Source organism: Cannabis sativa, chromosome 4 (genome assembly GCF_029168945.1).
Source record: "Cannabis sativa cultivar Pink pepper isolate KNU-18-1 chromosome 4, ASM2916894v1, whole genome shotgun sequence".
Lineage (NCBI taxonomy): Eukaryota > Viridiplantae > Streptophyta > Magnoliopsida > Rosales > Cannabaceae > Cannabis > Cannabis sativa.
The window spans coordinates 62,287,851-62,314,724 of NC_083604.1; the positions used below are offsets into that span (position 1 = coordinate 62,287,851).

Consider the following 26,874-nt stretch of genomic DNA (forward strand, 5'->3'; position numbering starts at 1 on the left):
ATTTTCTAATTCAACCATTTAAATGCCAATTCTAGCTATTTAATAACTATAAATAATTATTAAATAATATTGTCATTTATCATATTTATTAATTGAACCATACAAAGTATCATAATTAACAAATATGCCCCTAAAACTCTTTCTTTACAATTTCACCCTTACTTAGTGAAAAATTCACAAATAGACATAGTCTAATTTGAGAATTATAATTGATTAATCAAAACCAATTATATGAGTCTTACAAGAAATATTATCTCAACTAGTGGGGGGACCATGGGTCTATATAACCGAGCTTCCAATAAGCAGATCAAGAATTTATAACCTAAATTCACTGACTTATAATCTAATTAGGATGCGTCCACTAATTAGATCCATGCCCGTGCATGAGGTGTACCAAGAGAATGAGGCCCTTTGTGACTAATTGGCTGAAAGTTTATGTAACAACAAGGAGCTTCAAGAGCAAACTCAAAGGCATGGGGTCCAATCTCCTCCATTAATGGAGCCATCTCGCCCTAGAAGAAAGAGAGGTAGTTGCCCCTCAAAGGGTCATGAAACCCTGGATAACCTAAAGGTGACCAACGACCAAGAAAACTAACTCCATGGAGTTCATTGAAATACCGATTCCGTAAGTAGAGGTCACAATAAACCTTTGCCAAATAATTTTTATTTTGCAAAAGTCTAATTGGCGTAGTCCTCTAATTTTTTACAATCTTATTAGATTATTTGATAAAAATTTGCGTAAATAGTTTGGTGCTTTCATTAAAAGCGCTATAGTGAAAGATTTTGTTATTTTTCTATGAAAAATCAATTAACTCACCATTCTCCCAACAATGGTGAGTACCAGAAGAACAAATTTTAAAGGAGATATTGAAGTACCAAGGGGTGAAGTTAATCAACCCCTTGGTGAAAGAAAATTTGTTCCTTCACAACCATGTGGAGAAGAATCCTCGCGACGCCAAGAAAAGTGTCCCATGCCACCTATGGCAGATGATAAGGGAAAAATCCAAGACTGTGAAAGTTTCTCATCCCCATCAAGGATGCGTCCACTAATTAGATCCATGCCCGTGCATGAGGTGTACCAAGAGAATGAGGCCCTTTGTGACTAATTGGCTGAAAGTTTATGTAACAACAAGGAGCTTCAAGAGCAAGCTCAAAGGCATGGGGTCCAATCTCCTCCATTAATGGAGCTGTCTCGCCCTAGAAGAAAGCGAGGTATTTCCCCCTCAAAGGGTCATGAAAGCCTGGATAACCAAAAGGTGTCCAACGACCAAGAAAACTAACTCCATGGGGTTCATGGAAATAGCGATTCCCTAAGTAGAGGTGACAATCAACCTTTGCCAAATAATTTTTATTTTACAAAAGTCTAATTAGCATAGTCCTCTAATTTTTTACAATCTTATTAGATTATTTGATAAAAAATTGCGTAAATAGTTTGGTGCTTTCATTAAAAGCGCTACAGTGAAAGATTTTGTTATTTTTCTCTGAAAAATCAATTAACTCACACCATTATCCCAACAATGGTGAGTACCAGAAGAAAATTTTTTAAAGGAGATATTGAAGTACCAAGGGGTGAAGTTAATCAACCCCTTGGTGAAAGAAAATTTGTTCCTTCACAACCATGTGGAGAAGAATCCTCGCGACGCCAAGAAAAGTGTCCCATGCCACCTATGGAAGATGATAAGGGAAAAATGCAAGACTGTGAAAGTTTCTCATCCCCATCTAGGATGTGTCCACTAATTAGATCCATGCCCGTGCATGAGGTGTACCAAGAGAATGAGGCCCTTTGTGACTAATTGGCTGAAAGTTTATGTAACAACAAGGAGCTTCAAGAGCAAGCTCAAAGGCATGAGGTCCAATCTCCTCAATTAATGGAGCCATCTCGCCCTAGAAGAAAGAGAGGTAGTTGCCCCTCAAAGGGTCATGAAACCCTGGATAACCAAAAGGTGACCAACGACCAAGAAAACTAACTCCATGGGGTTCATGGAAATACCAATTCCCTAAGTAGAGGTGACAATCAACCTTTGCCAAATATTGGCGTGCATGCCTAACATAATCGTTCCACTGATGCACCATTATATGGAGATGGTCATGACCCAAGTGGAATCCAAACCTTACCCCTAAGGCTATCTCATGAAAATAATGGACTAGGTAGAGATGAAAGGAGGAAATTACCTTCTCAAGTTAGGGCTCCATCTTCACCTATAAGGCACTCGAATCCGTCAGCTAGTACCACATTACAAACACCTAGACAATCCAATTCTCGTAGTAACACACCACATGCTCAAGCAACTAGAGAGCACAAGCAGCTCACCGTTCCTCGCGACAACCTTGTTCATCAAAGGCAAGAACCTCATGAGACAACAAAAAGCACTCCCAAGGCGCCAACCCGCTCAAGATGATAGCTAAGTGTAAAGGTCAAACACAATCTTGACACTATACTCTGAGCCATATTTTGAGCAACTGCTGCTTGATCCCCATCATGTGCAACAACAGAGGACAATGAGCTTTGCAATACCGATCTTATTCTAGGAGTCAGTCCATATGTGTTCATAATAATGCGCCTCACATTTATGAACACTGCAATAACAATAATCGCCCAAGGGATGTCAAAAAGACCTAACTTGTAGGAAAACTTTATACAAGCAGTTTTATTGTAAAGGTATACACCAATTACATTATAATAACTACATGATTTCAAATTAATGTTAAAAAAAATTCTCTACTGGTAAAGAACTTCGCTCGGTCCTACCATAATCTTGCCATATATATATATTCTGAGATAAAAAAGAAAAAAAAGTTTGTCAAATAAAATCTTTTTTTATTGCTTTTTTATTTTTTTTTCTATATCAACGTTTTTCATCTCTGAACGTTAAAAATATAGAAGAAGATTAATATTTTGTTTTTTTACATAGTATATTATACACAGTGGTAAAAAAAAGTTACTCGTAAATAAAATAAAATATATCAATTATATTTTATAATTTTAATAAATATAATTACTTATTATTTTTGTTAACTAAATATAACTTTGGTGTATATTTTTTTGGCCTATATTAACATAAATTATACATGTTCTATTGTGTAAATATATATATGAGTATGCTCTAAATGGGTATTACCCATAAATAGGTATTTTATTATTGGCCATTAGATTAAATCTAATGATTCACATTAATAGTATTAATTGATATTTTAAAATACTCAAATTTATTTTTTAAAACTAGTGGAAGGGTTACTTCATGACGTGGAGGTAATTTATTATTTGATAATTCTTTTCTTATTCCCATCTCATTACCTCTTTACTCTAATTATTTCATTTTTTCCCAATTTAATATATATATTTTTGGTATCTTCTTTGATAAAAACAAAATCTTCAATTAAGATGATAGTAAAAGAAAAAAAGAAAAAAGAAATCTTCAATTAATATGGGAATTTTTAATTTTGATAACAAATTGTGTTTTTTTTTTTTTTCACGTACCTTTGACATATTCTTACATTCTTTTGAATACATTATCTGTCCATTGCTAACCCAAATATACAAACTCGTTCGCTTGCTTCATGTGAATGATGAATGTTTAAATAAGTAATATATAATTCTAATAGGTATATCCAGAGCCAGCCCTGACTTTTAGTGGGCCATAGAAAAAAAAGTTATTTTGGGCCCTTATTTAGAAAAAAAAATATGGTATTTTTTAAAATCAGTCAAAAATGGTATAATTTTAAAAGGTAAATATTTTTTTTTTGGGCCCTAAGCACAGGCCTAGCCCGCCTATGCCCATGACCGGGCCTGGATATATCAACCTAGCAAGTAAAGTTAATGGATTATAGAAATAGTATCAATATCATCACTAGTACCTTTCTCATAATAGTTCTTAATAAGCCTATCGAATAAACAATAAAAACAAAGGAATTAATTACATGATTTCATGTCTCAATATTTCTTGGCTTTATAACTATAACTAAACGTAGGCAAATAAGAACTTAAATTCTTTATTAGAAGAAGAAATGAAACAAAAATAAAGCGTTACCAACTTACAATTGTTTTAACTTGTTTAAATTTCCTAGTTTTGGAGGACTAGTAGAATTGTTCAAAGAGAAGGTCTTATATACAGAATTATCTCCAAAATTAATTAATGTCAAAAAAAGAAGAGAATGAGGTGATTGAATTTTTTAATGAAAAATTCATAAAGTTCAATATAAATAAAAAGGAACACATATTTATGAGAAAGATAGTACAAAGCTCTTATTGCATCTATCTGAAACCAACAATAGAATTATATGAGATAGTTCATTAGATATATTGATTGTTGTGATTGATCACTATATGACAACAAATTACAATGTAAAAGTTACTGAAGAAAAGCTTTCAAGTAATATAAATTCTGAGAGAGATAGAGAAAGAGACTCTCAAAGAAAGTTAGAGTGAGCTAATATGCATGCTACTTGAAAGAGAACCCATATTATGAAGTTCAATATACATACACGTGACTTTTAGCTTTAGAGTGAAAAGTCATCAATTCACTTTGACAATTTAATAATCTAATGAATGTGGATTGTTAATATATATGGATAATGTAGTACTTTTGATTGCATAATTTAGTTTCTAAAAATAACTTGTAATTCTGCACTTGTTATTAGTTGGAATCATCATTCTATATTATTAAAAAAAAAAAACATAAATACAAATTAATAAAATAAATAAATATCTTGTTGACCTACTATACAAGTTATTAAATTGACACATCATCACTTTTTTTAATACCTATGAATGGGTAATATCCAAAGAAGTACTCCATATATATATATATATATATATATATATTGCACTATAAGGTGGCATACTATAAATTTAATATCTGTTCTCTTTGATTTAATAAATCAAAAGACCTTATCTAACTACTTATTATATCAGTATGGTAATGGCACTGCCTTGTAGCAATGCTCAGTATAAGTAATGTGTTGGATACCTCAACATTGTTCTTGACTCGGATATTTACTCTACTAATTGTGTATCTATTAACAATATCATATTAATGATGGGTTGAATTCATGATATTAAACAGCTGCTGGTGTCATCCGAGAATGCAAGGGTATCACTATACCAACTACAAGCCACATGAACGTGAGACAAATTTCGTAGGGGCTAATTTAATTAGGGGCAAAAAAGGCTTAATCTATCTAGTAAACAAATTGCAAATTGGAATTGGGACTTCCTCTTAGTTTTTTATCAGGCTGCTATAGCGCTGAGATGAACTAATTAATTCCTTATAGTTTTGGTTTTGTGTTTTTCGTGCTCTTTTTTGAGTATAACATGTCCTTTTATCATTTTATTTATTTATTTTGGTTGTGTGAATTTTAATAATCTAACATATTCCTGAGAACAGTCAATTATAGACATTGAACGTCGAATATTGTTTTTGAAGAGTATAGTATGTGCAGCTAGCCTTGTAATTAAATTCTACACATGCGATCTTTAAATATATACATATATATGTAGATAATGATAAATAAGATACGATTGTGTAAAATGAATTGCCAAATCAATACTCTCATCAATATCACAAAAACGTACACCAACTAATGAATGAAAAATAACATTTATATAATATAGAAACGCATATATTTTATATATATCTGATCAAGACCTGAACTTGGTATGACAAGCACCCTGGATGACTTTAGAATTTTTGGAGTTCCAACCCGTTAACTTGATCTTGCAACCAACAAAAATCTCTTTCTTCCAAATCTCCAAGATCCAAACATACATCCGAATAGGAATATCTAATTTCAAACTCAGAGCAATAGGTAACTTATCCTTATTAAAATCTTGTTCACGTAATTTCTCCTCATGCATAAACACTCCTTTGGATCCATCAAGGACGAGGCGTACGGTGGTGCTGTTAAAATCCCCTGTTTGAAACATTGAAGGATACGTTCCTTTACCGATGTTCTTATCTCTAAAAGTCAACGACGTTACGCTACCTTCTTGTTGGTACGAGATTCCAGTGTTGGAGTTTATGTTGTCTACCTTCACGTACACAGCGTAAGATTGTAAATTATTATTATTATTATTACTACTACTGCTATTAATAAAATCATTAGTAGAGTTTTCTGATTGATTCAAGAGATGCACATTTTCAACCGAGAACTTGGGAGGTTTAAGGCTCAAAGAACAGAACATAACCAACAGAGTTAGCCCAATTACGAGGCCCACCACCAGTAATGTTATTACTATGCATAGCAGGAATAGGCATGCACGGTTGGTGCTCTTACGAGCTTTAGAATTGTTTAGAGGTTTACGTAAACGTAGTTCGGCTGTTCGGGCATTCTCTGGAGGTGGTACACGATAAATTTGATCCTTGGGGATTTGGATTACGTACGTTTCTGGGAGCCGTGGGAGTGGTGGTTCTGACGAAGGGTCCAATTCATTATTGGCGCCCGATGACTCTTCGATATTGTCGGCAGCAGCGGCGGAGGAAGGCGGCACCCGCCCCTCCATCGAGAAATGGGGGAGCGGTTGTTAATGGATGAGATGGTATGGGTTTGCGACTTATGTCATGTAATTTGATGGAACAGAGAAAAAATAGTTTTCATGTGTAAACCATTCAATTATTGATAATTGGGTTTACGGCCAAGACAGATTAGGTGTTCACATGTTGCAAATTTTCTTATGACAACGCATTTGGTCTCTGTCTATAGGGAGAGTTTTCTTTTTCCTTTTTTTATTCTTGTTATTGTTTTGGGTTAGAGATCATGATTACACATCCTATTTTTGAACGTATATTGTTTTGTTTTCATGGGTTCGGCAGCCAACATCCTATTTTTGGATCGCTCTTTTGGTTTAGTTGGATTAGTTTACAGCTTTCTTAATAATAATAATAATAATAATAATAATAATAATAATAATAATAATAATAATAATAAATATTATTATTATATGTTCATTCTAGATAAATAGTGTGTATATCTATTCTATATAAAATTTAGTGAATTCGGATCAGCATACATGTAGTTAGTTAAACCTAAATATAATTAATCCACCTAAAGTGTTGCAATTAATAATAAATTTGTTAATATTATTGTTTATTTTTTTATTAAAAATTATTTTCAAATTTTGATATTTAAAATTAGTTAAATTTTAAATATTATTTTAAATTAAATTTGAATGTTTTGATAGTTTAACCAGATGAGCATTTTCATTAATTTCAAAAATAAATTTAGGATGAATAATAATAATTTTTTAATTACTATTACAAAGTATAATAATAATTTTTGTTTTTATTTAAATCACTATATATTATGTTTTCAAATTTCAATGATTATCACTACATTGAATATTATTAATTTTAAAATTATGATATTAAAAAAAACTAAAAATTAAAATAAAATTAACATACGTGGATTGGCACGTAACTTCTATCTAGTATATATATATATATATATATAATTCTTAAAGTTGATCATTAGCTATCTATATATGTCTATTACATGCTCAAAGTAGTGGGACGTACTTTTTTCTTTGAAATGTTTACATCAAAAATATAAAATGATAACTTTATTACCTAAATACCACTACACGGTAAACTAAACATTTATACCATTCATCTTTATTTTATTACTATTTTACCACATGCACACTCTTCTCATGCATCAAACATGTGTGTGACCACTATCAATCAATCAATCAACCATCCATCATTTTCTTTTTTCTTTCTTCTTTTTCCTTTTATTTTCCATTTCTTTTCAGTTTTTTTTTTTAAAAAATTTAGTAACCTCTATTGCTGAACATTTCCTCTCCATGATTCCACCATTTTTCCTCCTCTTTGTATTCTTCAACTTTTTTTTTTAAATCCCAGTAACCGTTTTCCCTCTTTCTATTTCTTTCTCAATCCGTATATATATGGCTATTACCTGTTCTTCATCATCTCCTTCCCTAGTTCAAAAGAAAAGCTCTAAAATGGGTTTAAAATCCTTAGCTAATAAGAACAAGGGTAAACGACCTGTTATGGAGGAGGATGACTCTGATTTTGCTCCTCCATTATCTAAGCGTGGTTGAGCTCCTCCTAAGAAGAAATCGAAGGTGGGTGCCCAAGAAAAAATGGCTCAAGATGTTGTTGAAAGAAGCGATAATATTGGTGGTGGTCTTCGAACTGAGGTTTGTTTACCGTTGTATTTTCTAGATTTTGTTGTATTTTGCATTTTTCTCGGTTTTGTGTATTTCGTTTGTGCCATTCTAGGTTTTCCCCCATTTTTAAAATTTTTCCATATTCAACTTTTGTGGGTTTCGTGTTTATTGAGTTCTCATTTTGTAATAGTTTTTTAATAGTGTAAACACCTTCTGTATGTATTTTTTTTAATATATTTTTTTATCTAGTTGTTTCCTGTCTATTTTTATATCATTAATGGGTAACAATGAGATTTATCATGAATGTTGATGTTCAAAGAGTTTTTCCTGTATTTTAGTTTGTATACAGTTGTTTTGAAGTTTTATTATAGTTTTGCTACTTGCATATGTTATTTCATCATAAAAGTAATATGTAACAAATGCATAGAAAGAAATACTAATAATTGGATTTTTATGTAATTTTGACCAATTCAGAAAAAATATATGTGTATAACTCATTTTAAAAATATATATATATATATATTTTCTAGATTTTGTTGTATTTTGCATTTTTCTCGGTTTTGTGTATTTCGTTTGTGCCATTCTAGGTTTTCCCCAATTTTTGAAATTTTTTCATATTCAACTTTTGTGGGTTTCGTGTTTATTGAGTTCTCATTTTGTAATAGTTTTTTAATAGTGTAAACACCTTCTGTATGTATTTTTTTTAATATATTTTTTTATCTAGTTGTTTCCTGTCTATTTTTATATTATTAATGGGTAACAATGAGATTTATCATGGATGTTGATGTTCAAAGAGTTTTTCCTGTATTTTAGTTTGTATACAGTTGTTTTGAAGTTTTATTATAGTTTTGCTACTTGCATATGTTATTTCATCATAAAAGTAATATATATTGAAAGTTACTTTAAAAAATATATATTGAAAGTAATTATAAGATAAAATGGAAAATTATAAAAATTATAAATAATTAAGAAAAATAATCAAATGCATAGAAAGAAATACTAATAATTGGATTTTTATGTAATTTTGACCAATTCAGAAAAAATATATGTGTATAACTCATTTTAAAAAAAAAATATATGTAATATTTTCTAGATTTTGTTGTATTTTGCATTTTTCTCGGTTTTGTGTATTTCGTTTGTGCCATTCTAGGTTTTCCCCAATTTTTGAAATTTTTTCATATTCAACTTTTGTGGGTTTCGTGTTTATTGAGTTCTCATTTTGTAATAGTTTTTTAATAGTGTAAACACCTTCTGTATGTATTTTTTTTAATATATTTTTTTATCTAGTTGTTTCCTGTCTATTTTTATATCATTAATGGGTAACAATGAGATTTATCATGGATGTTGATGTTCAAAGAGTTTTTCCTGTATTTTAGTTTGTATACAGTTGTTTTGAAGTTTTATTATAGTTTTGCTACTTGCATATGTTATTTCATCATAAAAGTAATATGCAACTATTTGCACAAAACTTACTATGTATAACTACTATTTCTTAGTCCCCGTCAAATTAAATTCCTGCATAATATATAAACTATCATAAAATGATAATGCAACTATAAGGCAACCAAAACAAAAAATAAACAGACTTATACGTGACTGGTTGTATCTTAATTCGATTTTACTCTTCTTATTGTGTTTTTAAAAAAATATATTTATATTGGAAACCAGTAATCAATCAAAATGCAACTGTATATAACGTAGATGTATTATTCATGGGGTTTTTTTAAAAAATTTCGCATCATACATTGTTTTGGATTTGGTGGGAGCTCCAGATCTGTTTGTTACAGATCTACATTTCATGAATCTGGATTTCGATATTAGGGGGAGTTGTTTTAATCGAATAAAACATAAAACAAATGTGTAATTTCAGTTTCTTCACAGTTTTTCTAATTTTTTTTCGTCATTTTTTGTTTAGATCATTGCAGGTCTTCTTTTCCAGTTGTTTTCGCTAGAATTAATGGTTGTATTTTTTTCGTTTTAGTTTCATTTTGGTTGTTTTGCAGTTTTGAAACGATCGAGGTATGTTCATCTTCAATGTTCGCTCTGTACAGTTGAAGGCTTAGTGCATGTGGCATTTTTGTAAATATTTGTATGTGGACTGTATAAATGTTTAATGGGCCGGCCCATACTATTTTTATAATTTTTTTTCCCTTTTTTGTATTTTTCCCTTTTTCTTTTGTAAGGGAGGGAGCATACATTTTTTTTTACATGATATAAGAGGTTGAAAATTAATACGAAAACTATAATTTAAATAAAAATTAACCAAAAAAAGATTAACAATTTTACAAAAATTAGAATTTAGTTTATAGATATCAGTTTTAATTAATTACAAATATATATTATAACTTACTAAAATATTACACTAAATAACATATATGCGCTTCCCGCGATTTTATACTAGAGTTAATATAATTTTAGACCACATATATCTTATAAAATAAAATATAATAATATTTTGAGTCTGATTTTAGACTAACATTTTCAATCTTAATTCTAAAATTTATCTTTAATTTTAGTTTGATTTTTAATATAATTTTAACACTAAAATAGTTCGATAAATAGACTCATGATATCATCTTATTTTATTTTGTGAAACATAGTGTTAATGATAATTAATTTTTGTAACAAGAAAACATTATATTTTCAACCATGCTTAGTTTTTTTTTTTAATTTATATTAAAAGTAATTAATTTCAAATATAATAGACCAATTTTTTGTTAATATTTTTTGTAAACATGCATAAGAATTTACAAATTTGTACAACTATGTAAAAAGTATTTTTGATAATGTCAAATTACTTAAAAATTTATGTTTATAGATATAATAAAATTTCTATAAAATTAATCTCAATTTCGCTATAAACAATTATAGTTCAAACTTGAGACGATTATATACAGAAATAATATTATAATCATAATTAGTTATTAAAATTTTAAATACCGGTTTAATAAAATATATAATTTTTTTTAATAATTATATGCACTAACCTACTACATCTAACCATTTTCACGCAATTAGGTGTAATGTTAATGCGGTGTTAAACTAATTTATGTAAAGGTTTTATTTTTCTTATATTTGTTCACGTGTTACTAAACATGATTATTTTTATACGTAAAATATATGACAAATTAAACTTATACAAAAATATATAGTGCAAAAATTAAACATACGTACACACTAATTAAAATATATATTGAAAGTTACTTTAAAAAATATATATTGAAAGTAATTATAAGATAAAATGAAAAATTATAAAAATTATAAATAATTAAGAAAAATGATCAAATGCATAGAAAGAAATACTAATAATTGGATTTTTATGTAATTTTGACCAATTCAGAAAAAATATATGTATATAACTCATTTTTTTAAAAAAAAAAATATATATATTGGGCAAGATTAAGGTATTAATTCAATCACCCACACCAACAAAAAGAAAACTTATAGCCATATTAAATCAAGAATATGTTATTTATAGCCAATAATATAACCACTATATATAATTTGTAACTTATGTTGGACTTTACCAAATAAAACTTTTTAAGAAGCCATATGATTCAACATATGACAAAACTATTAAAGAAAACACAAATTTACTAAAATCCTAATAAAATAGATAAATAGCTAAAAAAAATGATTATAAGTTGTCACTTCATCTTATTTGTGATGATTTCTTTTACATAGACCAAAATTTTCAATCTTAATTCTAAAATTTATATTTAACAATTTCTGTCTGATTTCTAATATAATTCTAACACTAAAATCGTCCAATAAATATCAGGCTCATGATATCATTTAGTTTAATTTTGTAAAATATAAGTTAATAATTACTTTTTTTAATAAGAAAACATTATATCTTCAATCATGTTTAGTAGGTTTTTTTTTTTTTTAACTTATATTGAAAGTTATTAATTTTAAATATCATGGACTGTTTTTTTTATTAATATTTGTAAACTTGTATAAGAATTTATAAATTTGTAAGAATTCACATATATGTATAAGTTATTTATCATGATGTCAAATTACTTAAAAATGTGTGTTTGTAGATATAAAAAAACTTCTATAAAACTAATCTCAATTTTAGTATAAATAATTTTGGTCCAAACTTAGGACGATTATTATAATTAAAAATGATATTTAAATTATAATTAGTTATCAAAATTTTAAATACCGTGTTAAGAAAATATGTAACTTTTTAGTAATAATTAGAATAATTATATTTGCACACAAAATATGCACCAATCTATTATATCTAATTATTTTCACGTTATTAGCTATAATATTAAGTAGGTGTTAAACTAATTTATATAAAGATTTTATTTTTTTTGAATTTGTTCTATGTGTTACTGAATATGGTTATTTTTAAATGTAAAATGTATGACAAATTAAACTTATATTAAAATATATAATGCAAAAATTAAACATACATACACACTAATTAAAAAGTATATTAATGAAAGTTACTTTAAATATATATATTGAAAGTAATTATAAAATAAAAAAGAAAATTATAAAAATGATAAATAATTAAGAAAAAATTATCAAATACATATAAAAAAAAAATACTAATTATTGAATATTTATACAAATTTGATCAATTCATAAAATATATATGTACATAACTCTTTTTTTTTTTTTAAAAAAAAAAAACTTATTGGACCAGATTAAGGTAATTTAATCGCCCACAGAAAAATAATTTTTGGTCATATTATATATGAAGAATGTGTTATTTATAACTTAGGGTGACTATTCATTGCTTACATTTTTATTGTAACTATATGGTTACATTTTTTTTTTACCTCCAATAATAGGTTACTAATAGGTAAAAATTCCATTTTTAGAATTAAGTAATTATTATTAACTATTTTTTTAAGTAATTAAATAAATATTTAACAAGACCTTTTTTAGCAATTAAAATTTATAAATAATTTTTTTTATTTATATATAAATCCCTTGGCTTAATTATTTTAACAATTAAGCTATTTAATTATAATATTTACAATTTTTTTTTTACAAAAATTAAAATTAATTTTATATAAATTAAAATTTTGTCCTTATAATGAATTAACCTTTTGGGTTGTTGAGGTTTCACGACTTCATTAATAAAATTATTCTCCATATTATTAAAAAAAAAAAAAAGACAAAACGATGTCGTTTCTGTAATTTAAGCCAAGTTTCTTGGTCGACTCGACAAAGATGTGCATATGGATGAATTTGGTGGTGACCCAACAAAATCACAGGACTATTGGATTCACAGAACTGGTGCTCTCAAGGTTTTTCCTATTTTGATTATTCGTTGCCAACACACATAGGTAAGCGCCTCAATCTTGGCCTCTGTTGTGTTTTTAGGTGGATTTTTTTGAGCTATATGCATATTGTTTCAATTCCTTGTTAGACTTTTATTTGGGCTTACATTAAATTTTATTGGTTTTATTAAAACTTGGGTTGATTGGATAGTTCTTTGCTGTGTTAGCCCATGTTGTTGGTGATCAATTGTTAATGGGCTTAGCATCTGTGAGTAAAGTCTAGGTGAAGCAGAAGTGTGGGCTTTTCTAGTTATCGAAGCCTTTGATGAGCAGGCCCAGCCCAACTAGGGTTTTGTAGCTAAGTCCCCTCCCTAACTCTATAAATACATATTGTCTCATCACAATTGTATACCTTTTGATAATCAGATAAAATAAACTGCTTCTGATTTAGAGATTTAGGGAGGAAGACTTAGTTGATAGTATTGCACTATCAAATTGGAGTAACTGTTGTGGATCAATCAGAGATAATTGCTATGGATCAATCAGGTACACATACCTAATTATTAAATCTTATTATTGTGTTCTATGTTATATACAAATAGATCTTGGGTTAAATGTTAATTTATCTAACATGTGGTATCAGATTGCCTATTGTATATGATTTAGAACCTATAATTAGTATAATTAATTTACATATGTTAATTATCCATAATTACATATGAATTTCGTTATTATTTTATGTGCAATTTTTTGTTTATAAATCTTAAAACTTTAGGGGTTTTATTGATCGTTAAATTCTCTTTCAATTGATATATTATATGCATGAAATTATTGTGTATATTAAGAGAATTTTAATTTTAAAGTTTTAGGGTTTATATGATTATAATGTGAAATTATAATTGTGTATTTTGATTTTATTGTTTTTAATCTAAAATTAATTATAGATATCTCATTATTAATTGTTTATGAATGTTTTTAAATGATTAATTTTGTATTTTGATTAAGATTGATATTCCAAATCAATTTTTTTTTATGTTCTTTATTTTTGGATAGCTTTTCTTTAGATTTATTGTTTTTTAGCAATTAATACTCGAAATTAGTAGTGTAAATGAATTAGAAATTCCAATCCCATCGAAACCCATTGATTTCCGGATGTTGTTTGTCGAGTTTTTGGCCGGAAAACACGACCAGACCCGACTGGAGGCAAACGGGTCGCGTGACCCGACTGGAACCCGCCCAAGGAAGAAGAAGAAGCAGCCAGGCCGCGAAGCCCACTCGCGCAGGTGGCGCGTGGGGGCGCGTGCGGCCACGTGGGGCATCGTTTTTCGACATTTTTTTTTCCAGCGTGCTTAGAATTTAATTTCTGATTTTTCTATGATTTTTAATTAATTTTTTGACTCCGTTTAATAATTATTATTATTTTAATGATGATTATGTAGTTAAAAAATTATTAAAAATATTTTTTGATAATTTTTCGAAATTTGTCAATCATAGAAAATTTTTTGGGTTTCTTCTCGTTCTATTAGACATAGTCACTCTCTTATTTGATTTATCTTGACTATGTAGTCTCCACCAATTTTCCTTATATTCAAATCTTTTGATTATTTGTTGTTCTAAAGTTATAAAACTTGGTTGTTTGATACAAAAATAATGTGTTATGGTGGACACTTTATTTTTTGCTTATCAATATAATAAAAGCAATTATATATCTCTTTTGGAAATTTGGTTGAAAATTATTAATTTTCAATGATTGTTTTATCACCAAATTTCACATGTTGAAGAAAATATTATATATTTTTTGTTGACTATATGTGTAATTACTTGCCCAAAGGTAGTATTTACATATATTAGTTCACATTCCATGAAGTGAGTTAATATTAAATGTATATATTTTAATTATTTGCCCAAAGGTAATAATTTAAATATATAAATTTATTATTATTTTTTTGCTTGAATTAATACATATTTTTAAGAAATTTATTTGCCCAAAGGTAATAAAATTCTTAAATGATATGTATTTTTTCTTTGTTGTTAACTTTATGAAGGTAGATCATGTGTGTGTTATATTCTCACCCCAAAGGGGAGTTTATAATGACCAGTTGATTCTACAATATTTTCTAATACATTGCTCATATTGCTTATTCAAGTTTTAATTTTTGAATTTTTCAGTCTCCTTTTCTGTGAACAACAATAATGCTTCCATCCATATTTTGAATGCTTCCAACTACAAGACATGGAAACGAGATGTGGAATTTACTTTAGGCATAATGGATATGGACTTGTGCCTACGAGAAGAAAAACCTGCTGATCTTACTGACTCCAGTACAGCTGCCGAGAGAACTCATCATGCACAATGGGAAAAGTCAAGTCGTCTCAGTCTTCTTACTATGAAAAGATCCATTCCTGAACATCTATTGAGTGGTTTGCCAGACACTACAAATGCCAAAGAGTTTTTCAATGCTGTAGAAAAATTATACGACACTGGTGAAAACGCTGAAGCTGGACATCTTATGGATGAAATGACAACCATTAAGTATGATGAATTAAAAGGAGTGCGAGATTTTATTCTGAAATTGGTGAATGTTCAGTCCAAGTTAAAAGATCATAATATTCCTCTTCCTGACTCTTTCATTATTCATCGAGCTCTTCATGCTCTTCCTGCCTCTTTCAGCCTTATCAAGACAGCCTACAACACTTACAATCAAACATGGACTATCAGCGACCTAATTTCTCAGTGTGTAGCTGAAGAAAGCAAGCTTAAAAGGGAGAAGAATGAATCTGCTAACTATGTTTCTCACCTCAAGCCCAACAAAGGAAAAGGAAAATTCAAGAATAAAAATGATGGTGCTACTAAACAGAATGGTAATGGTAAGGAGCATAAGAATAAACAGAAGAATAACAACGGAAAGTCCAAATACTCTAATGTGAAGTGTTACTTTTGTGAAAAATTGGGGCATCGGAGAACAGACTGTCACAAATTTAAGACTTGGTTAGAAAAGAAGCAAGCACAATCAGGTAATCCATTGGCATGTGTTTGTTTTGAATCTAATCTAGTTGATGTTCCTATTGATTCTTGGTGGTTAGACAGTGGTGCTACTGTTCATGTTTCTGCTTCCTTACAGGGGCTAAGGGATCTCAGGAAGCCAAGTGAGAGGGAGTCCAAGCTTAAAGTGGGCAATGATGTTGGAGTTGACGTTATCTATGTTGGAACATTTATTCTTGAATTACAGTCTCGTGATAAGATTATTCTGAACAATACTTTTTATGTTCCTACTTTTAAAAGGAATTTAGTTTCGCTTCCGCTTTTGGTTAAACAAGGATATTCTTTTCATTTTGCAAATGATAATGTTGACATTATGCTTGACTCTCGAATTATTGGAAATTGCTTTTATTCTGATGGTCTTTACAAGTTGTCATTGGCTCCTTTAGATTCCTCTTTTAATGTTGTGAATACTGTGGGTAAAAGACCCCATATTAAGGAAACATCCTTATTGTTATGGCACAAAAGATTGGGTCATATTTCTAGAGAAAGGGTTGATCGTTTAATTAAATCTGAAATACTTCCTCCTCTTGATGCTTCTGATTGGGATACTTGTGTTGATTGTACTCGTGGAAAATTGACTAAAACAAGAAAGAAGACTGCAAACCGCAGTCAATCTTTATTGGAAATTATCCACACAGACATCAGTGGTCCTTATTCCACCACGTTGTGCAGAAACAAGTATTTTATCACTTTTATCGATGATTTTTCTCGTTATGGATTCACCTATTTAATTAAAGAAAAATCTGACGCCCTTGATAAACTCAAAATTTTTCGAAATGAGGTTGAGAAACAATTAGGAAGAGTCATCAAAGTTGTTCATTCTGATCGTGGAGGAGAATATTATGGTCGTTATACAGAATCTGGACAACACATGGGGCTTTTTGCAGAGTACTTACAAGAAAATGGTATAGTTGCTCAATACACTATGCTGGTTCACTCCGAGCAAAATGGCGTTGCTGAAAGGAGAAATCGCACTCTCATGGATATGGTTAGAAGTATGATGAGTAGAACAAATCTTCCAGAGTTTTTATGGGGTGAAGCACTTATGACTGCAACTTATATTTTAAATCGTGTTCCCAGTAAATCTGTTCCCAAGACCCCTTTTGAGTTGTGGACTGGGCGGAAGCCTAGTCTTAATCATCTTCGAGTATGGGGTTGTCCAGCTGAAGTAAAGATTTATGATCCTAATTTGAAAAAGTTAGATCCGAGAACAAATCGCTGTTATTTCATTGGTTATCCAATGCGCTCAAAAAGCTATCGCTTTTACTGTCCTACTCGTGGTACGCGAATTGTTGAATCTCGATCGCTAAATTTCTGGAATTTGATGTTGCTGAAAAAATTCCTTCAACATCTCTTGAAATGGGGGAGTCATCTAAAGGAATTTGTATTCCTATGTCATTTTCAAGAGATGATAATAGTAGTCTCCTTCCTACTCCAGTTGGTAATGCTCCCATTGTTGATGAATACATTGCTCCCGATATCGAAGATGATGAAGGTCCTATTATTGATGAAGGGCTTGTGAATGATGAAGCTCCTATTGTTAATGAGAATCCTGTTATTGAAGAAATTCCAGTTGTGGAAGATGTTATTCAAAACAATGATCAACAAAGAGAAGTTATCCCAGAAGTACCTCCTCTAAGAAGATCTCAGAGACAAAAGAAGTCAACAAAGTGTCATGATAATTTTGTTTATCTTGGAGAAGGAGAATATGATATTGATCATTTTGTGGATCCTGTCACTTTTAGTGAAGCACTTAATAGTCCACAATCTTCAAAATGGTTAGCAGCTACGGATGATGAGATCGACTCCATGAAGAAAAATGGTGTATGGGAGCTAGTTTTATTACCTGATGGTTTTAAACCAATAGGTTGTAAGTGGATTTTAAAGGCTAAAAGGGATAAAAAGGGACAGATTGAAAGGTTTAAAGCGCGTTTAGTGGCTAAAGGCTTTACTCAAAGAGAAGGTATTGATTACACTGATACTTTCTCACCTGTTTCCACTAAAGATTCATTCAGAATTATTATGGCCTTAGTTGCGCATTTTGATTTAGAATTGCATCAAATGGATGTTAAAACTGCTTTTCTGAATGGAGAATTGAATGAGGAAGTCTATATGTCTCAACCTGAAGGCTACAAGGAGAATGGAAAAGAACACTTAGTTTGCAAGTTGAAACGATCCATTTATGGTCTCAAACAGGCATCTCGCCAGTGGTACTTGAAGTTTGACAAGGTTGTGACATCGTTTGGTTTCGTAGAGAACAAGTTTGATCAGTGTATTTATATGAAGATCAGTGGGAGTCGTTACATTTTTCTTGTTCTTTATGTAGATGACATTTTACTTGCAAGCAGTGATTTGTCACTACTAAATGAGACCAAAAATTTTCTGTCTTCCAATTTTGATATGAAAGATCTTGGGGAGGCATCCTATGTTTTGGGGATTGAGATCCATCGTGACAGGAATCGAAAAGTTCTTGGCTTATCTCAAGAAGCTTACATTAATCGTGTGCTCAAAAGGTTCAACATGGATTTGTGTAAAGCTGGTTCTGTTCCTATTCTGAAAGGGGACAAGTTCACTAAGCAGCAATGTCCTAAGAACGACTTGGAAAGAGGAGCAATGAAGAACATCCCTTATGCAAGTGTAGTAGGGAGTTTGATGTATGCTCAGGTTTGCACTCGACCTGACATAGCTTTCGTAGTAAATGTTCTTGGGAGATATTTATCTGATCCTGGCCTTGATCATTGGGTTGCAGCCAAGAAAGTTTTGAGATATTTGCAAAGAACGAAGAGTTTTATGCTTGTGTATAAGCATGTTGACAATCTTCGAGTTGTTGGTTATTCAGATTCAGATTTTGGTGGTTGTGTAGATGATTTAAAGTCAACTTCTGGCTATATTTTCACCTTGGCAGGTGCTGCCATTTCTTGGAAGAGTGTCAAGCAGACTTTGATCACATCATCTACTATGTATGCTGAGTTTGTTGCATGTTATGGGGCATCTTTGCAAGCTTTGTGGCTGAAGAATTTTATTTCGGAGATACGAGTGGTTGATTCTATTTCCACACCTATGCTAATCTATTGTGATAATGATGCTGCTGTTTTCTTTTCAAAGAATAACAAGATTAGTAGTGCTTCTAAACATATGGAAATAAAGTATCTCACTGTCAGAGACTTGGTCAAGAAAGGAGACATTGTCATTGAAAATTGCAAGACCGAGTCGATGTTAGCTGATCCTCTAACCAAAGGGTTAAGTGCCGTGCTGTTTAATAAACATGTTGTTAATATGGGCATTTTAGAATCTTTTGATCTTTTGGGTTAGTGGGAGTTTTATTTTCTGTTTGTTTTTAGAAATTATTATTTATAATTTTCTGAATAAAGTTATGAACTACATTTTATGTTTCAATATTTTTTATTATTGAATGGATATGTTTTCAATTATGTTTTGTTATATTCTCGAGAATGATTGAATTGAAAGCATGTGGTTCATATTGTTGTGATCATTGTCTTTTAAATTTATTTGCTTATTGACAATGATATGTTGTTGGCTTAATTATTTAAGCAAGTTTAGTGACACTTACTTATTTTAAGTGGTGTATGTTTGATTTCACTGGCTTATTTATTAAGCATCAGGGTATCAGTGAAATTGAGGACTGATAAGGATATTATGTTATATTAAATTGATCACATGTTGAACATAATTCCTTACCACACTACTAGACTTATTGACCATGTCGATTTAATACTTTGGTATTTGTGATTATGAATGTCTTTTGTTGAGTTAAAAACAATATGACTGTCATAGTTCATTATCAAAGGTTAAATTGGACCGTTATGTTGAGATGCTATCAGAGAACTATCATTTTTTTTAAAGTGGCCACAAATGTTTTCCTGTTGTTCAACCCATGAGTCGTTTTCAAACAAAATTATTTTGATATATAATATATATGTAGTGGGAGAATGTTAGACTTTTATTTGGGCTTACATTAAATTTTATTGGTTTTATTAAAACTTGGGTTGATTGGATAGTTCTTTGCTGTGTTAGCCCATGTTGTTGGTGATCAATTGTTAATGGGCTTAGCATCTGTGAGTAAAGTCTAGGTGAAGCAGAAGTGTGGGCTTTTCTAGTTGACTGAAGCCTTTGATGAGCAGGCCCAGCCCAAGTAGGGTTTTGTAGCTAAGTCCCCTCCCTAACTCTATAAATACATATTGTCTCATCACAATTGTATACCTTTTGATAATCAGATAAAATAAACTGCTTCTGATTTAGAGATTTAGGGAGGAAGACTTAGTTGATAGTATTGCACTATCAAATTGGAGTAACTGTTGTGGATCAATCAGAGATAATTGCTATGGATCAATCAGGTACACATACCTAATTATTATATCTTATTATTGTGTTCTATGTTATATACAAATAGATCTTGGGTTAAATGTTAATTTATCTAACATTCCTCTGTTTGGATTGAAAATTAGTAATGATGATATTGATGGTTACGATAAAATTGCACATGATTATCGATCTCTTCACTTAGAAAAGCATATTTTTTTTTTCTAAATTTTTAGCTTAGCTTTTCAATCTTCTGTTTGATATCTTTTAGTTGGTTCTAAATTTTGATGAGCTAGTTCGATAAAGTTCTCTCTTTTTCCCCTTTATTTCTTCGACTGGGCAAGATTCGAAGAGCATATTATTATTGTCAAATATTGGTTTCGTTAAGTTGGATTTTGAGTTTGAATTACTAGCTTATAATTCAAGTTTGATAGCTCGTTTTTGAAAGAGTAGAGAGGCGAGAAGGTATTTTAATAGTTTTCAAGCACACATAGTTGATGAAGTACAATATTGACATAGAGAGGATATTATTAAGATACATTGAAATACAAGAAGTATAATAAACTATAATCATTTTAAATTAATATTATAAGTATAATAAAATTTTAATTATGAAATTATATGTGTATTATTTTAAATTATTAAGAGTTTTGTTATAAAAATTAAAATAATTTAAGTGTAAAAAAATAAATTGCTAAAAGATCCTTATTTAATAATAAATTGCAAAAAAATTAATTAATAATTATACTTAATTTAATTTTAAAATATAATTAATCTTAATTAAAGCTTTAAAGGAAATAAATTAACAGGTTAATATCAGAGGTCATTTTTTATTTATTTTTATTTAATTTCCAAATTAATCACAACCATTTAATAGTGATCCAATGGCTAAAAAAAATGTAACCATGATGGTTACAATAAAAATGTAACCATTAGAACCTCCTCCTTATAACTTATAGTATATCCACTATATATAGTTTGTAACTTATGTAGGACTTTACAAAAATAAAATTACTAAAAAAATATAAATTTAATATAATCCTAATAAAATAGATAAATAACTAAAAATTGATTATAGAAAGCCAATTCCTCTCATTTGTGTTTTTCTTTATATTAATATATTAGAAAATTTAACTGCTCAATGCATGCGCGGTATAAATAAAAAGTTATTCTATATAAAAGTACTAATTTTTATACTTATTTAGTATTTATTTAAGAGTTTTATAAAATTTAGTAATAATCATTTAAGAATAAAATAATATATAGTAGTAGAAAAATTTAATTAATATCATTTTTTTTTTTGGTAAAATATATTTTTTTTCCATAAATTTTTATTGAAGTAATACTATTAGTCCAATGCATATTTTTTCTTTTTCATAGAAACTAATCTATAATAATTAATATTTTTGGTTGTAATTTATTTGACTTTTAATACTCACTCACTAAAATATTATTGTTTGATTATTTTTTAAGAGGATAGGAATGCCTAACTCATATTATTATTAATGTAATTAATAATTTATTAAAAATAAATAAAATAAATTTATTATAAAATTGTGACTCAATGAAAAATAAGGTTAATATAAGGTAAGTCTAAAAACTCAATCTCATGGTGGATTATTGGTCCAATAGACTTAGTGACTCTTTGATTTTATTTTCAATTTATTTATTTTTATAGTAAAATGACAACTAATAATATATAAAGAGTCTTAATCAAGACTCTTTATTTACCCAAAATTAGGTTACCCTTATAATAACTCCACCATTTTTCTTCTTTGTGTTTGCCTCAATGAATAATTTTTTCCCTTCAAAATGTAGAAATTATTAAATGTTATAATAATAATAATAATAATATATTTTGAAAGAATTTACTTTGTAATCTTAATTATATTTTCTCCCTTGAGTTATTGTTACTGTGTTTGATATTCTAAAATCTGCTCAACAGGTTTATCAAGTGATCAAAATAAGCAGCCCTTGAATTCTAGTTTTGAAAAACATGATTATTTACCAAATATTACCTATGTTGAGTCAAATGTCAAAACAATGACCACAAGAAAAAAAGTTCACATTAGGAATCCATACCTGCTCCTATTTTCATATCACTACAACAAATGATAGTATTAGGGGTGACAAATAATTGCCTCTAATAACCCATTATTAGGGACGATATTCATTAGTCGCCCCTAAATTATTGTTTTTATTTTTTAATTCAATTTAAAAAAATTAATAGGGGCAATGTTTTTTAATGTTTAATGTTTAATTATTGTTCTTCCCTACACGTATGGCCCCCATCACAGCACCCTCCACCGCCATATCATTATCCTTATATGTATGGTCCTCAACCGCAACAACCTCAGTCGCAGCAGCCTATGTCGCCTTATGTCTATCCCGAACACAGAGACATACCTGGATCTTCATCTTTTCCTCAACAGATACCACCGTATTCATGGCCTATGCTGCCTATGTCGTCAATGCCACGATAGAAATCATAAAATCAGCAATATGAGAGCGAGGATAGGGAGGATGATGATGCTGAAGTAACCAAGTAGTTTTATTATTATAATTATTGTTATTGTTATTATTATTATTATTATTATTATTATTACATAACTACTGTAAGCTTCCATAATTTTATCATCTTAAACTGATAATAAGTTGCATAACACTTATTTTTGTTTTAAATTTCTTTGACTTGGGTATCCCACCCGATGAATGTGCTTATATTTATTGATTTTGATGTAGGTGCTGATAGGAAGTTAATTCTGTCCCCTAGATTGTCTATGCTACTAGACTAGAAGTTGTTGGTCGAAGCCAACCATTATACTCACAGATCAAAGAATAATGTCGGTCATTATTATCGCTATTTGTTGGATTACCATACTATGTACACTGCTTGATACATATGGTATCTAGAAACTAGAAAGTTTAAAAATGAATTACACTAATTCATTTGATATACAACTTTTTCTTTGTAATTAAAATTCAAAACTGTTTACAAATTGAAATTCATTTGATATATTACATTTAATTGTTGATGTTAAATAATATAGGGTTGATGAATGCTACTAAATGTTGGCATACTTGCATGCGAATAGGGGCGACATTACACTTTTAGGGACAATCGTTTTTGCTCCTAATTTGCATAAAATAGGGGTGATTTTAATACTTTTAGGGGCGACAAAAAGTTGCCTCTAATAATCACTTTTAGGGGCGATTTTGTAATGACCGCTTTAGTAATTTAGATTAGTAAAGGCAATTAGCACTAATTTCTGATATTGTTATAATTATTTATGGATTTAATTATTTATGGGCCCCATTGTTAGAAATGGGCATTAGAGTTATAATTTCTCAATTCCGGAGATTTAATTAAACTCTAGGGGTATTTTATGAATTATATATGAAATATGCTATTTTTGTAATTTTTGCTCGGCGGTAACGGAAAAGGCGATGGATGGCTAGTTTGATCACATGGGTAAGTTTAAAACCTTATTTCTTAGTGGGAAATATATTAGAGAAAATCAAATATCGGGGTTGAGCGGGGTTATGGAATTTGACCATTTTACCCCTAATTTTGGAAATTGCCTATGTTATAACTTGGAGGGCATTTTAGTCTTTTGTTTAAAGGAGAGTAGGTGGCTGCCTAATTAGATGACACCTTGCAACTAAGTTATTCAGAAAGAGATTAATTAGTGAATCTCTTTTCATTTGAAGAAAATAAAGGAAAATTAAAGAAAAACCAAAGAATACAACTCTCTCTCTCTCTCTCTCTCTTTCTCTCTTTCAGTTGGGACAAAAACCAGAGGAGTATCACTTCAATTCAATTTTGATTTTCTAGAATTTCAGTAGGGATTCAAAGGTTCTTGAACCCAAGGTAAGGCCTAGTAGCACTATTCTTTAATTTTTAAGTTTTTCTTGGTTTGAGTATATGATTTTGAGAATTGATGGTTGTTAGGGTTAGAAGTGTTTAGGGTTCGAATTTTAAGGTTCATTTGAGTTGGTTTAAGCTTCTTGCAGCTGGTTTTAGTGTATGGGGTTGAATTTATGCAAATTTGAGTTTTGAACTCAAAGCTTTGGTCTTTAATGGCAAGTTGAGTTTCATTGGGTTTTTCTGGTTGGAATATGTTGTGTATATATTGTTTAGGTACTCTGGAAAGTTTGGTGGCAGTTGGACAAGTTTTGAGCAAATTGGTGAGTTTTTGGGGAGACTGGTATAAAAACCGGTTTATCGGTTTTACCAGTACCTATAAAACTGGTAAACCGGTTTTGGCAGGGTTCCCTGAAAAATCAGTTTTCTCAATCCTCGTCCATTTTAGTACCGTAGTTGGGTGTTTCCCTATTTCCTAAGTTAGTGTGAGTCATAGAGAGTATAACAGAACCTAAAGTTGTAGGTTTGGATTTCCCGGACTAGGGTTTTTGAGCATGTGATTTAATCAGTTCTAATATGTGATTAGGGCATCCATCCAGCACGTGACTTTCTGTTCAAGTCCGCCAGCACCCTTGAATCTAGAAAGAAGGTAAGAACTGTACATAATGTGTGATATGAATAATTGAACGTATGTTTATGTTTAGTGTATATGCATGCTTATATGTTGTGATTCATATACTACCAACACTTGTACAGTTACAGTATAGAGTGCATTGGTAAGGTGTATGATGTCTGAAAGTACACCGTGGTGTTACCAGCACTTGTACCATAAGGTACAAGGTGCCTATGACACAACACTTAACAGTACTTAAGGTGCGATTCATACCTTACCTACACTAGTACGATGGTATACTGAGTGCATGTGGTACATGGTACATGGTCGTATCCTTAGTAGAACGTTCTTACGCATCTGATTAGCCTTGTATTTAGGTGTATGGGCGCCTAGATACAAGTCGGTATTATATGATATGTTATATGCTTTTCTTACTCAGTCTGTCGACTCACAGTTTTGCTTCCATATGTAGGTAAGGGAAATGCGAAAGTTGAACAGGAGTGAGCCTGGCTTGGATGGGATTGTACATGTCGTGGCAGCGTGACCTGGAGTGTTCGTTCTCGGGACATCTGGGGTTAATATTTTGTAGTCGCTGTGCGACCTGGATATTGTATTTTGTATAAAAGTTTAAAAACGGGATCCCGATACTTGTAAATAGTTTTGTAAATTATAAAGTTTAATAATGAATGTAAAAGTTTTAATTTGACATGTTTTTTTAAGAAAATTCTTTGATTAGCAAAGACAGCATTGTAATTGAAAAAATACTATAGCGTGCCTTAGCATTAGGGCGTTACGATTTTGGTATCAGAGCCGCCAGGTTTGTCTACCGAAGCTTGCGAAGACATGTACAATCTTCATCAGAGAAAGCTTGGTTCACGGTTCAGTAAGCCCGTACTGGTTTATTATTATATGGGATTATTAAAGTATGATAGGAAGCATATTAGATTACAATTATTTGTTTTAAGTGTGTTGCCTTTAAGTCCTTGAGAGCGGTATTAAGTTTTATGATCGCTGTCTAACCAACCTGGCTTATGGATTCGCAAGCTAAGTCCTATAAAATGGGCGCCCAACGGAATACAAGAAGTCAGGGTAATATGGTTGAGGCCAGAGGCGGTCAGGGAAATCAAATTCCCTAGAATCCCCGTGGTCCCAGCCGTGGCCGTGGCAGAGCTCAGGGTGGTTGTCTTGTAAATCCACCACAAGCTTCTCCGAATTGGGAGCAGAGATTTGCGGAAATGCAAGATCGAATCCGCCAACAAGATGAAGAAATTCAGAGATTAAGGCAGTAGGGTCTTACTGCCGTGCCTCCTTAGCAAGCTCAGGCTGTAGCAGCTCCAACGGTGCCAGCAGAACAACCTGTTGGTGGCAACCGTATGGAGCCGTTATATGAAAGGTTTCGTAAGCAAGCACCTCCAGTGTTTCTGAGAGGTCCTAATGTGATGAAGGCTGAGCAGTGGCTCACAGTAATTAAGCGAATTCTGAATTTTATGGGGCTGGTTGGTAATGATCGGGTGACCTGCGCCACTTTTCAGTTCCAGGAGGGCACTCTCGTGTGGTGGGAGTTGGTGTCCCTCACCCGGGACGTCACTGTTATGACCTGGGAAGAATTCTGGGAATTATTCAATGCCAAAAGTTATAATGAAGCCGTCCGCAGTGCTAAGC

General features: G+C 30.6%; 1 protein-coding gene across 1 annotated transcript; it reads right to left on the bottom strand.

Annotated features, from left to right (window-relative positions):
* Positions 1-5,518: 5,518 nt before the first annotated feature.
* Positions 5,519-7,036, bottom strand: LOC115715108 (NDR1/HIN1-like protein 13). Its single transcript, XM_030643918.2, has one exon. The coding sequence runs from the start codon at positions 6,497-6,499 to the stop codon at positions 5,639-5,641; it is 861 nt and encodes a 286-aa protein (XP_030499778.2). The 5' UTR covers positions 6,500-7,036; the 3' UTR covers positions 5,519-5,638.
* Positions 7,037-26,874: the final 19,838 nt, after the last annotated feature.